The sequence below is a fragment of the Neolamprologus brichardi genome, chromosome 2, assembly GCF_056152115.1.
Source record: "Neolamprologus brichardi isolate AB-2024 chromosome 2, ASM5615211v1, whole genome shotgun sequence".
NCBI lineage: Eukaryota > Metazoa > Chordata > Actinopteri > Cichliformes > Cichlidae > Neolamprologus > Neolamprologus brichardi.
Window position 1 is genome coordinate 9,015,040 of NC_142105.1, and position 14,522 is coordinate 9,029,561.

At 41.5% G+C, this 14,522-nt stretch overlaps 1 protein-coding gene across 2 annotated transcripts in view; it reads right to left on the reverse strand.

The window, feature by feature from the left end:
* nfkb1 (nuclear factor of kappa light polypeptide gene enhancer in B-cells 1) overlaps positions 1-10,375 on the reverse strand; it is a 28,363-nt gene extending 17,988 nt beyond the window's left edge. Inside the window, exons 1-5 of one of the 2 annotated variants that reach the window (XM_006797616.3) lie at positions 10,096-10,375; positions 6,807-6,853; positions 5,215-5,290; positions 2,864-2,904; positions 1,611-1,709 (exon numbers count right to left, since the gene is read on the reverse strand). In XM_006797616.3, coding sequence (XP_006797679.3) covers positions 1,611-1,709; positions 2,864-2,904; positions 5,215-5,290; positions 6,807-6,845 — 255 coding nt within the window. In that variant the 5' untranslated portion in view covers positions 6,846-6,853; positions 10,096-10,375. Of the gene's footprint in view, positions 1-1,610; positions 1,710-2,863; positions 2,905-5,199; positions 5,291-6,806; positions 6,854-10,095 lie in introns of both variants that reach the window. The other variant, XM_035910667.2, reaches the window with a different exon arrangement.
* Positions 10,376-14,522: the final 4,147 nt, after the last annotated feature.

Below are 14,522 nucleotides of genomic sequence, written 5' to 3' on the forward strand. Positions count from 1 at the left end.
GATCTGGCAAATGTTAAGATCGGAATTGTTTCCTTTTGGAATTTTACAAACACGTCTTTACATTACTGTCTGCACAGCTTAGTCCAACCCACACTGACTGCTTTAAACTAGGATCTCTCCCTCAGTCATTACGAAGCCTGTTTCACACTATTAAGGTAAAGATAAGAATGTATATATTAATTATTATAGACCCATTTCTCTCTTGATCACAGACGCTAAAACATGTGAAATCACAATAAAGCAAAGGAATTTCTGCAGTAGATTGAAGAGTACCTGATATTTGACTGTTTATTCTGTTACTTTGGTGTACGTCGATGGTCCCGAAGGAGGTTTTCATCTGAAACACAGTTCAAAGTCCAAAATCTATGACCTCCTTCACATTTCCCAAAGCCGTTTGCAGTGGGGTGATTCTGGCCCATGGCCCATAAGTTTGACACCCCTGCTTTAAGCTGTATGATGGTGTCACACGCCTGTAAGTGAACACCGGCCTTTATGGATAAACTATGAGAAGGACTGAGTTCATCTTTTTGGTTTTTGGGTAGTGTGAGGTCGAGCTCAGCGTGTCCAGTGTAGTTTGGTTTTTCAGTTGAACAGGTTAAGGTCACATTAAGCTGGCCGACGGACACAAATACCGACAGCTGGAGACCCGACAGTCAAGCAGTCAGTCCTGTTATACTCCTGTGAAGGCTGCTTGAAGTCTGCCGCCTGGGACACGTGTAGTTGGTGCACTGTTATGTAAATTCTGTGCAGTAAAAAAAAAACAGGCGGGCATTTGGACATCCACACGGATGAAATTCATGGACTCAAGTCCGCGTCACGTATAATCATGACCTTAAAACTAGCTTTGATTTTATTTTCCTACAACTAAAAACTTCAACTGGCAAGATAACGTCAGCCAAAATTAACCAAAAGGGAGCTGGTTTGATCTAATAAGGCTCGTCTCAACAAACAGTGAGCTTCAACATCAGCAGGACATTCAGTTCACAGAGGGACCGCTCGGCCTCCAAACATCCAGGTGAGCTCGGTGTCATTATACTGATACTCAGGTATACAGCACATACAGCAGAGCAGGACTGGGTCTCATCTCTGGTCTTACTCTGTGTTAGCTTGTGAAAGTAGAAACAGTGTGATGAATAACTCATTTAATGGCTGTGTGTGTTATTAATAACTGTAGTTAAAGGAGCTCTGTGTTACTCTCACTGAACGATCACTGCGATGAAACTGATATAAACAATCATTTCCCAGAGCTTCAATCGCACTACGGCATTACTTTCACATTTCAGCTTCAGCTCAAAACAGGTTTAGTCAGTTTGACAACTTCAATCAGCAAAACGACAGAAACAGTCGGCCTGATGCCTCAGCAGTATTAAAGTCTCTGCAGGAAACTGTTTTATTTCCTCTTGCCGCTGCAGACAGAAGTGAACCACAATCTGATTTTAGTGCTCACTCTGTGTGCTTCAAACACTTCCTGGACCAACAAACTGGAAGAAAGTTTCAACGCTGCGCTCAGCAGGTGAGTCAGCTGACTGTAGCGAGTGCGCAGGACGAGGTTTACATTTGCAGACCGCACGTCCGATACCTGGAGAACAAGTGCAGACAGGAAGCGTTACCTTTACGGTGGGGTAGGTCTTCCTGTTCTTCTCGCTGGTGGCCCCCGGCAGACCGCCGTGAGACGGCCCCTCGCAGCCGTACCTGAACCTGAAGCCACGCTGGAAAACAAAGACAACAGTACACACCTGTATCAATGCATCAGCTGACAATCAGTCACCTTGTTGTCCTAAACACACGTTCAGGTGATTATTCATTAAACAGGTGGGTGAAATCCAACTCTGAGACTCGCGATGCTTCCCCTTCTTCCTTTTGAGTCATCAGTGTTAATCCAGCTGAACTTAAAGGAGCTCTGTCATCAAATAAATATATACAGGCAGGGAGGGTGTGACATTTAGGGGGTGAAATTAGATTAAAGGTGTAAATGTTTAGGATTCAAAGCTCAAAAATTAATGGGAAATACTCCACCCAAGTCAGTGCCCTCCCACTCCCGGGATAAACCGCGCCGCTAACACTTTGACCTTTCGTCCAAAAACATCATGGCGGTGACAGAAATGCTAATGATGAGTCTTGCCAACGTGCCAACGGCTACATCCAAATTTACATACTTCAGTTTGACTGTAAATACAAGCTTGAACAGAAAGCAAGCAGCACCATGAGAAGCACGTTAAATAAAGATTTCCTGTTTAAAGTATAACAGAGATCATTAATGACCACAGACGGTCACTAAAATAGGTCGTATGAGCGTTAAATGTATTTCTTCCGTCAGTGTTAAAAATAACACCTGTAAATTCAACACAGGAGCTTTTAACACCTTAACATCCTTCACTTTAATGACTGACTCTTTAATGACTCAGTGGGGACCCTGTTATTCACACACACACACACACCCCCCCCCAGTCTTTGCTCCACTCCACAACTTACGACCTAACTGTGTTTCACTGTCCCATTAAAGCAGCGGTCCCCAACCTTTTTTTGCGCCATGGACCGGTTTATGTCCGACAATGAGCCTCAACTCTGGCGGCCCGGTACCAAACGACTCATGGACCAGTACCGGTCCGTGGCCCGGGGGTTGAGGACCGCTGCATTAAAGGAAGTGACATCAGAACACGGTCAGAGTGCCGTTACAGTCAGCGTGACCATCAGCAACAAAAGACAGGAAAAGAAAACAGCAGTAGTTACAGGTGTGACTTAAACAGCCAAACGTCCTGTACTGAAGTCATTTCCCTTTTTTAATTCTAAATAAAACCAATTTAAAAATAAACTAAACCCAGCGGTCAGTCGTCTCTGATAAGACGGGACAGGTGAGTGTTACCTGTTTGGGCTGCTCCACGATCTGCAGGAACGGTCCGTCCACTGAAACCACAAAGACTCAGATTCAGACAGATTCAAACATTTTCTCATACAGCTGATTTGTTTCTTTGAAAATTCGTTTTGGGGTTTCAGACAATCGAGACATTTAGAGGTGTCAGAGAACTTATCTGAGATATCTTACACATGAAATAAAGACCGAGTTACGCTTTTCTCTACACAAAGTTTCCCTGGGGTATCTGTCACCCCTCACCCTGGGTCTGGTCTCTGGTTTGTCCCCCTCAGACAACCATCTGCTGAACAACAGTGCTCTAACCAATCCTATTCAGTTCCAGAGATAAGACTCTTTGAGCTGCAGACCATCAATATTAGAGGGAGAACCCCAACGATATCCTATGAGCAGCACTGTGACACAGTGAGGGGAACTCCCTTCCACGGTTTGAGGTTTCCACGGTTTAATAACCAAAGATCATTACAACTATGTCATTATTACTGATAAGTAGACCGTAAAGAGTGTTTAACCAACATTTCAGTTTGAGCTCCTTTTTAACCTCAAACTTTTGTGATGTGCAATAAGAAATGTTTTGTGTGAGCTCATCACCTGTAGTGGCGTCTCATTTTTTTTCTAAACTCTCTTTTCAGAAATGTTTTATGTTTTTTTCTGTTGTGTTTTTTGTAATGTCATCAGTTTTTCTTAAAATATGCATCTGATAAGTAGGAGAATGTAAAACATCTTCCCTGAAATCTCGTCTCATTTGCTATCAACATCCTGTAAAACGGCTTTCAAGAAATCTGCACGCGACAGTGTTTCGAGTGTCTCCGCTTCGATTGAAATTTCGTGCCATCTGAAATGTCTTTTGCGGTGATCCTTTCCTGAATTGTCGTTTGTAAAACTCGTAACGCGGCCGTCTCGCGCAATGTCGATTTTCTAAAACGCTGAGATTTAAACGTCATCTTTCATTCAGTTTGGTTTGATGACACATTTTCTAAAATGTCACGTTATGTTTAATGTCTTTTGCGACATATTGTGTTTCATGTCAGGTTTCCCGTCATGTGAGATTCTGTTTAATGTCGGTGAAATGTTGTCTCACATGAAATATGAACTGTGAAATGTCGACCTTGTTGCGTTTCCTCTGCCATTCATATGTGCAGGAGAGGCCGGTTGTATTTTTCCACACGTTAAAAGAAGAAATGCTGTAATCGCCACTTTCTGTGTACCACTGTAGCCACATGTAAATGTAAAGAGGAGCCAGTTTCCCCATGTGAGCTATACCTCTGTCTCTACTCAGAGAAACGATGTGTTGATATTAAAGGGAAGTGAGAGCTGAGCTACCGTCCCACAGCCACCACAGAGGACACGTCATGAAACTCCTCTTTCACTTTACCTTCATTTTTTCCCCCTCAACAGAAATTCACTTTTGCAAAAAGAAAGTGGAGTTTCGGAAGTTTTTCCTCCCCAGCGGCATCTGTTCAACCTGTGTGTGGTTTTAATGTTTCTTTCACACATGTTATAGAGCCTTCAGCTTCTGTCTGAACAAAGGCTTCATTCATGCCGTAACGGTCCATATAAAGCTCTCATTGTCTGACATACCAGTCCAAGTCAAAGTCCATTTGTCTGACTTTTCCTGGAACTTTAAACCAAATCACACATGAAATTTATTGTCGGGTTTTTTTGGTAAATATTTGGAATACCAGTGCCATAAGTCTTAGTGGGTCCCTTTAAATTTTGAGTATTACCCAAACAACAATGATACGTGTGGATATAACGACCACAGTCAACCAAACGACGAGTGTCAGGAAGCAAACACTGCAACAGGAAAAGAACTAAACTGCTTTTCAATCAGGCTCGAGTATGTAAAGTATGAGCTCAACACAATTACACAAATGGGGCAGCAGATACTTTATCTCCACCTGCGTGTTTTTTATTTCATGCTAACTACACAGTAATAACCTCAGGAGGGCGGAGTGAGGGAGACCAAAGGAAACCGTCTGAAAACAAAAGACCTGACAGCTTTTGTGGGGACGACAGGAGAGACAGGCGTGATGGTTGCGTGACAGTGTGCTATTTTTATGCACGAAGATTAAGCCGTCATCTCAAAATGACAAGTTTAAGAGATGATTAATGCCACCCATGGCTGCTCTTTTTTTTCTTCAGAAATTATACTATTGTTCAGAAACAAAGGGGAAATCCAGATAAAAACAACACAACACATTCAAAGTAAATAAACTCTGAAAGTACAGAGGTCAAATCAAACCAACAGGAAAGTCCTACATGACGTCTTATTGTTGGACCAGCAGTCTGAACCCCAAAGACACCCACTCTGACAGTGTGGGACACACCTGCAGGACTCTCACCTGTCCGCAGAGACGTCTGAGGCATCGCAAAATGTGGAAACTCCCATGACGAGTCCATCATGATGTTATCAAACATCTGCAGTAAAGACAAAAACACGAAGTCTGACTTTAGACTTAAATAAACACAGGAAGACATTATTATTATTTAGTTCTTGTTCTTCACATGTGTGCAGCTTGAGTGACGTTAACTGCAATAATTCATGTTATACCAAAGAAACAATGGTCCATTAACGAGAACAGGACAGTTATTAACAGCAGCTCGGATCAGAGCCCCACATCAGTGCTTCTCAGGGTTCAAGCAGAAGAGATACCCCAGCATGGTCTGTTCAAAGAGACTGCATGAATCGGTGCCACAAAGGAACCACGACCAAGGAGAAAGATCAATAAGAAGGACAAGAAGAAGAAGACAAAGAAGGAAAAGAAAGCACTGACATAGATCAGGAATATACAAGCAAATCAAGAAGAAGAGACCGATCAAGACAAGGAAGAACAGGTATAAGACCACGAGGAAGACAAAGACCGATAAGTAGAAGATGAAGCTGTTTAAGAAGATTAAGGCCAAGAAGAAAAAGAAGAATAGGAAATAACAAGAAGAGGGTGACGATGTAGACGAACATCGAGAAGAAGATCACGCAGATGAAAAATATAATCAATAAGAGCTATACAAAGACCAAGAAATACAAAGAAGATGAAGCTGGAGAGGAGGAAGGAGTTGAAGATGACAACCAGGAAGGAAAAGATCAGAAGAAGATCAGAGGAGAACCACAGAAACAGTAATGATCAAAAAAAGCTAAAGAACAACTGAAAAGTGCTGCGTGGAAAATGTTCCAAAGAAATGAGTTACTGTAATCACATTACATTTGTGTCTAACACAGTAATAGAAAGTATTAGTGCACTAGGCTCGATGATCAGCACAGGTAATCAAACAACAAAGCTGCTGGCCAATCACGTTCTTCAATAATCTGCATGATGTTGGACAGAAGTGACTCAAAGAGCCTTTTTATGGCTCCGTTCACGAGGAAGAAGGAACAAAAATAGCAGCACAGTTTCCTAATGTTGAGGATCGATATTGATACTGTCTCATTTACATGCACACATGTGAGCACTTCCCACTTTAATACCGCTTTTCTAAAAAGGTTGTGATACCTTGATACTGGTGTAGATCCAAGTATTTCAAAGGGTTTAAAAAGGGGGGAGATTGTCTCCTTCAGAGGAGAAATATGGGCTGTTATTTGTCAGCCTGCAGAAACGGTGACATCTCCCACTGGTTATTAAAGTCGTGTTTTTGGAGCCTGCTGCTTTTTTCATCATCATTTTGTCAATGACATCCTAAAACAGCCCTTGCTTTGTCTCCCTTTCTGACTACAAAAGGAGCATAATTTACCAAATCATCATCATATTGGGTCAAACACGACTTAAAATTAGTAAATGAGACTATAAATGCATCAGGAAACTGTTTACTGAGGTCGCAGAGGTAAGATCATTTTTCTGCAGACCTCTGTTCTCTCTGACTGCTCTTTATACCCAGAATAGCCGGCCCCAAGCTGGACATTCTAAAAAAAACATGGAGGCTGAGCCCCAGGTGAGTTTACCTGGTTGGGAGTGTGTAGGTAGTGGTCGTCTCCGGCCATGGTGGCGTCTGCAAAAGGTCGAGCAACACGTCAGTTAAACCCACGGAGTGACATCAGCTATTATTATTATGAGTAAGAGACCAGAATGACAAAAGTGCTCTGTTCCTTCTTCTTATTTTTATGTTTTCTGCTCATCACAACACGTTTAATTATAACTGAGGCTTTTTATTTGCACTCTACACAACCGTCTTCACCTTGAATTAGAATTCTATATGAGTAAAATGACTCACTCTCTAAATACTCTACTTTCTGTTACAACTACTTCATTCACAACTTTCTTTTTTCAAAGCGACCATTAAAAACGATCAACTGCAGAACTGCAACAATTAATGGTTAATCTCTTATTTTAGCAACAGAAAATTTACTGAAAGCAACTTTATTGACCGTTTATTTGAGGGTTAAAGGCCTTTTTAGAGGCCAGCAGTTACTTTGAACATTTGCTAAAGTTTTTAATTTAACCAGTAACTGCCGACAGCTTTTTCCATCCTCTCTCTCGTTACGTTTTCCCACATGTTGGGAAGCCTTTGTGCACTTGCAGTGACAGAACAGTGGCATTATCATACTATTTCTCTTCTCCTGTTTCTCTGTGTGCTCCACTCCGTGTGTGAGGAGATGCACCCACAGCGAGACTGAGAGCAGGGACAGGAGGAGTACCAGCAGTAAAGACTCTCACACTCAGCTCAAATACAGAATACATTTGTAAATGCATTTTTCTTTTCTTTCTTTTTTTGGCATATTTTATTTTAGAAAGTTAGAGAAGCAACATTAAGGCTCAACCTGATGTTAGCGTACAGATGAATGGGGTTGAAAGTTGAATTGGTGCATCCCTTTTCATGATGCATATAGGCCTGTAAATGGTAAACGAACTGGTTCTTAAAAACTGCATTTTATACCTGACCACTTAGAGCAGGGGTGGGCAGATGTGTCTTAAACCAACACAGCTGAATTAAATTGCTAAATTACCTCCTCAGCATGTCTTGAAGTTCTCCAGAGGCCTGGTGATGAACTAATCATTTGATTCAGGTAAGTTGACCCAGGGTGAGATCTAAAACCTGCAGGACACCGGCCCTTGAGGTGTGGAGTTGCCCACCCCTGACTTAGAGAGGCCTGACCTAGAGGCCTTTATAAAAGTTGCCTTTTTGTGTGTCTTAATACAGTCTTTCGACTGATATTAGAGTGAAGGCCATTTCACTTGTATGTCACTTCCTCCTTCACTTAACACCTAAGCTGCTTTCACTGCAGCCCAGAAACCACACAACAGCCCGATCACACAGTAAATGGTCTTTGACGGCATGCTGTTGGACAGGAGGGGGGGGGGGGTTGGTGGTGGGAGGTAAAGACCTGCTGCACAGGTTTCTTAAACAAGCATGCAGTTGTTATTTTTAACTGGAACTCAGTGGCTGTTATCATTATTTTGGAGCTGTGTGGATTAATGAGCGTCAAACTACCAGTGAATCTGTTAGAAACTGCACCTCACTTCACAATGGGGACACACCACTGACACTTTTTTGTTTGCTGTTTCAGTCATGTTAAATAAGGCTTTGATAAGTCCTTTATAAGGAGTAATAAAGAGCTAATATCATAGTATTTAAGCTGGTAAGCCGGCTTTGGTCTTGTATTAGAGTATTTCAGGGAATTTGGAAATTCTTGTACCAAAAAAGAAGAAGAAAAAGAAGCAGAAAAGAAAAACACAGAGACAGTCCTTATTGCATTAGAATGAGGAATATGTATTAGGGTTGTTAATTCAAGAGCACAAACTTTGCTGAGCAAGCTGTGAAACATGCAGGCAAAAAACTAAATGTAAACAGTTGACATGACGGCAGTAAACACTCGGGCTTTAGTCCCGTTGAGAAATTTACCTGCTGACTTCTAAAAACGTGACTGTGGAGGGAAATGCTTCCATCTCAGTTCATCACACAGTGAGACCTCCAGCACTAACCTGCAGAAGTAGGCCAGGTGTCTCCAGCAACTAACTTCCTCAACGATTAATGAAATTTGAGCACCTTTGAAGGTTTCATCATTTTTGCTTTCTTACGCTTGTGCACGTGTTTCTCGTGAGTTTACCTGAGTTTTCTCCTTATATTTATCAATTTTTATCCTTTTCCTCAAAAAGTGCACATTTTTCTCGTGACTCTGCAGGTCTTTCATAAATTTGCCTCTTTTTTGGCCATCTTATTAAATGTTTTTTGGCTGTTGTCGTTTTTTATTGTCAGTTTATTAATTTTATACCTTGTGAACTGAGTTTTCTGTTCTCGGAAATCACTCTTTGTTTATTATATATATAAATATATATTTAACCTTGGGTGATACACAGTTTGTAATACACAGTCGTATATACCCGATAATAACTACTGATTATTGATCGCTGACACTTGTTACCTGTCAGCAGCATCGCTCGTCCTCGTTCTCACGAGCGTGCCTGTGTGATCTACGTTAGCTCTGCGGCTAACAGCTAATTAGCTCCTCCGGGTTGTTGTTGTTGTTGTTGTTCATGTGGCTAAAGCGGCCGTTAAAGCAGGCAGACTGTTGGCCGGCGCTTCCACAGCACCGACCTCAGTACAGCTCGAGTCTAATCTCGGGCTTCAAGTCAAAGCGAGCCCCGTCCTCGCTAACCGCTGCCTGTCCTGGCTGCCCGGGAGCTAGCCTCGTAGGTTCCGTATGCGGAGAGCGTAACACAAAACTTCGTATTAAAATCTGCCAGTTACACCGTCCTTCGCTATTCACTTCGATACACCAAACATTGCGATATAAATGAATAGATACCAGAATCAGCCGACCCCAGTCATGTATTCGGCAAGTCTAAAATCCACACAGCAGTTCAGTGTAAATAAAAATGTCGTTTTAATTATTTTGTCAGTTTAACAATTCTGCCCTTTGGCTACCAAAGACCAGAGCGAGTTAAACGAGATTAAAAGTTGGATTAAAGTTCAAACTTTCACTAACCCGAGAATTTGATGTTTGATTAATCGTGGCCGAATTAGCTGGTGGGTGTTACAAACACGTAATGCACTTTAACGGTGACGTGAAATATTCCCGAGGCTACTGACATTACAGAAAATAACATCTTACCGTTTTTAACATGGAGTTTGGCCCGGGGTCCTAACAGTTACCTGGCTAATGAGGAAGTAAGCAGCAAAACAAAGCCAGCTGCCAAAGAGTTGTAACGGGTCCCGCTGAAGTTGTGATTATGAATGGAAACGTGCAGCTAGCCGGTTAGTTTAGTTAGCTGGTTAGTTAACCAGGCTGTTACCTGTTTCGGTCGGTCAGGTGAAGAGTTCTCTTTGAGTGACAGTCCTCCTCAGTTCGCTTCACTTGTGCACATCACTGCGCCATGCTGAGCTACCGATCCATCCACTTTACCCGGAGTACGTCATGACGCGACACGGGCGCGTCATTACACTTTAACAACTTTAATGAACAATTTTAATCCGAGTGGGATTATAATCCAGAGGGAGCGACAGCAGTCCCGCAGGTGACACTGACTGACGATAGTCAGTTGAAATAAAGTTGACTTGATTTCCTTCCCCACTGGAAATTCCCTGTGACGTCCAAATTAGGCAGAGAGCGGGGAAAACCACGAGGTCTCACTTCGAGAAGAAAACACAGTCTGAAGAATATGAATCAGAAACCGAGTCCTCCTGTTTCACCTCAAAAGAGGAACTGAGCCCAGACAAAGCAAAACGTGTTGAAATACACAGTAACAGCTCAAGTTACACACATAGGTTAGTAATAATTCAGTCCTGCATTAGAAATACCACAGTAATACATTACAAAAGTACTCCAACTCCATACAGACGCATTAGCCTTGAGACACATGAGAAAGGTTTTGTTACAGGACAGACAGTGGTACAAGTATAACTTCTAGGGATTTTTTGTAATAATAACAATAATAACAGTAAAAACATTTTTTTTAAGTTTTACATCTCAGAAATAATTGGAATTAAAATTAATTTATGTCATTCTTCGAGCTGATTTGTCAAATATGAGCAGGGACTTCCGTCTAGATCGTCTTTAGTTATAAATGCTGTACTTAAGGAAAGGTACAAGAAAATACCCCAGGGCCCAGTCACAGGTGCAGCAGTCTGAGCAGAGAAGCCCACCTCCCTCTGTAGTCACCTATTGCTCATCCGAGGGAACGCCGAGCCGTTACCAGGTAAGCCGAGAGACATAATCTCACCAGTGTGTCCTGGACCTATCCCAGGGCCTCAGAATCAGATACCTGAATCACATACTAACACCGTCTATCAGGAGCCTTGGTGTTAGTATTGACTCAGCTCTGACTTTGGATGCCCATGTAAAATCTTTGGTTTGCTCCTGTTTTTATCACTTGAGAAACATTGCTAAGCTGAGTCCCATTGTATCGCGCTCCGAATTAGAAATTGTCATTCATGCATTTGTTTCATCTCGTCTGGACTATTGTAATTCTTTGTTTACTTGTTTATGTAAAGCCTCTTTGGAGCGTCTGCAAGTTGTTCAGAACGCTGCTGCAAAGCTTCTGACCAAGTCCTCCAAGTTTTCCCATGTCACACCCCTGCTGATTCAGCTGCACTGGCTCCCTGTTAAATTCAGAATCCAGTTTAAGGTTTTGACCTTGACTTTCAGGGCTCTGCATGGACAAGCACCAACATATATAAGTGAACTTTTACATCCATACATTCCCAGCAGGTCCCTGAGGTCATGTGACCAGGGCTTGCTTGCTGTCCAACACACGAGGCTGAGAACAAAAGGCGACAAAGCTTTTGGAACTGTGGCCCCCAGATTGTGGAACTCTCTCCCTTTGAGTCTGAGATCTGTGGACTCAGTGGTCGCTTTTAAAAAACAGCTAAAAACCCATCTTTTTAAACTTGCTTTTGGTTGATTTTTATTTTTAGGTTTTAGATTCTGTGAAGCACTTTGTGATTTTTATCTTGAAAGGTGCTATATAAATAAAGTTTTACTTACTTACTTACTTACCTGAGCTGGCTCTACTCTGAGTCCCTTCAAAATGTCTGAACTCCTAATCTCTAAGGGAGAGCCCAGCCAGCTTTTGGAGAAAGCCCCATTTCTCCCATCTCATTCTTCCAGTCACTACACAGAGATTGTGACCACAGGTGAAAGTAAGAACGTAAATGGGCATTACACTCAGATCTCTCTTTTGCATGACAAACCAGTACAAACCAGAGTCCACATCACAGACATCTCCCGCTCCACCCTCCTCTCACTTGTGAACAACACCCTGAGGAACTTAAAGTTCTCCACTTGGGTCTCTAACCCAGAATGGGCACTCCACCCTTTTCCTGCTGAGAACCGTGCTCTTGGACTTGGAGGTGCTGATTCTCATTTGTCGTGTTTCACTTCTGTCCATAAAAACTATGAACTGAATCTGTGACAACACCCACTCAGGAGGAGTCCGACTTATTACCAGCAATGTGGTTGTACGTGGCTCATACAGGAACAGAATGGTTCGGGACATGGTCGAATGATTTGTCCAAGTCCACAAAGCACATGTTGGACAAACACCCAAACACCCTCAAGTATCTTCGAGGATAAAGAACTGGTCCAGTGATGGACGAGTCGTTCCCCTCGTCACCAAATTTGCTTCCTCTACGGAAGACATGTCAGTGGGATTGAGCAGATCCTCGAAGGCTGCCTCCCACCACCAGACTGTATCCTTAGTTGAAGTCAGCAGGACCCCACCTCCACTATACACCATTTTAGTGGAGCTCTGCTTTCCCTCCTCAGATGGTTTGCTAGCAGTTGATATGGTGGAGTAGGGCCTCCACTCTCCTACGAACGACTGAGCTCTGCAGGCTCTGAGAGAGTCCTGGCACCCCTTGAATGAAGCTCATTTCTACTGCGTTAGAAGTACCTCAGTGTGAAGTACAAATAGGAGTACAGAAACCCTATAGGGACATATTAGCATTACCAGATATATATGTATAAAAAAGAATTCTGTAAAAGCAGAGATGGCAGAAAAGTAACTTACAGGGGAGAAAGAAAGCTTTTTAAAATGTAGTTTTAGGCAAAATCTGAATTTTATTTCTGTGTTTTTCTTTCCCAGAGACAAATAAATATAAACTTATATAACACTTCGAGATAACTTCCCAAATAGATGCCCACAGGTATTGCCGAGATGGCTGGACTTTGAAAAGTCCATCCAAAAAAATAAATAAAAGATATCCATCCAATAGTTTTCGTAAGTACAGAAAAACATTAAAGTTCTGTTTTAGCTCGTCTTTAAAAAAAAAAGAAAGGTAAAAGCAGTGTGTTTATTACTAAAACTACTTCATTACAGGTAAAACCCTCCTTTTAAAGTACAAAAATGGCCAAAGTATTAGTAATGACACCATAAATACTCAGGTACAAATGAACAAAACCACAGCAGGTGTAAAAAATTCAAAGAAACAGGTAAAGTGTACAAGCACAGTAGCAAATGGTAACACGTTTCGAAGTACAAATTAAAAGTACCACAGTGAAGAAACACAGATAAGCATATATTTTTAAACACATATTAGTAATAAGACTTTAGAGAGAATTCTGTAGCAAAGATGGTAAAAGTATAACTTTGAGGGCGGGGAAAAAAAAACTTATCTAGGGGCAAAATCTCTGAGTTGTTCTAAGTTTGATGTTCCAGAGACCAAAGAAATTCAAATCAGGTTAAAAAACGCTTCAAAATAAATCAAACAAGTGCCCAGAGGTGTTCCTAAAAAGAGATAGAGTACAGGGGCTTTCCTCTAGAAGAACTTTGTCTCATCACACTCATGAACACAAGCTTTGCTGTGCATTTAAAGTATACAAATTTACCACAGCACTGGTAACACCTTATTCTGAAAAAAGTGTTAAGTAAGGCTTTTAAAATCGTAGTCAAGGTTCTGTTATAAATCATGCTTTTGAAGTTGTATTTAAATAAAAAAAAAATCAATGTAGATTTGTAATGATACTGTGAAGGAATACTCTATTACAGGGTAACAATACCTACTAGTATTAGCAATAACACATTCAGTGTAGAAATATACTGAAACTGGTAATTTTATAAAAGGTTCATGTGTATGAGCAATACCACATTCTAGAAGTACTCAAAGTATGCTTTTTATTTAAGTAAAGTTACACAAATCTATCAAAATATGAGTAATGACGAATATAGAACAAGGTATAAAGTACAGTATAAAGTATGACTTATAGTATAGAATGCATTATAAGTACAAATAAACAAAGATATTGTCATTCCTACATTTAATTTTACATAAATTGGAGTGCACGTGTATTAGTATAAATACTCTTACAGGAGATGTTTTCCAACTTTTAAACATCATGTAGAAGTTACTCGCAGCTTACTCGTGTTAATATACTTGCACTGTTTTCATAAACTGTGGTGCTGATTTCATGCTTGGCTTGTCATTAAAATCTTCATAATGCGGGGTGAGAAGTCAAAGCGCAGAGTGAGCAATCGTTTCCCTCGCAGGCCATCTTTGATGAGTTGTTCGCCACCTGCCCCCTGCTGGTCAGGCAAAGCATCACCACAGCTGCCGCTCTGACACCAGCACACATGAAATACAAGCGTCAACTAATGAAGCCGAAACTAGAGCGCCAAAAGTAAAAAAACCCAAAAAGAGACAGAGAAAAGCTGCAGTTCCTTTAATGTCCAGCAGAGGCTCCGGCAGTGAGTCAGTCCCCATAGACTCCCATGTTAAAATCTTC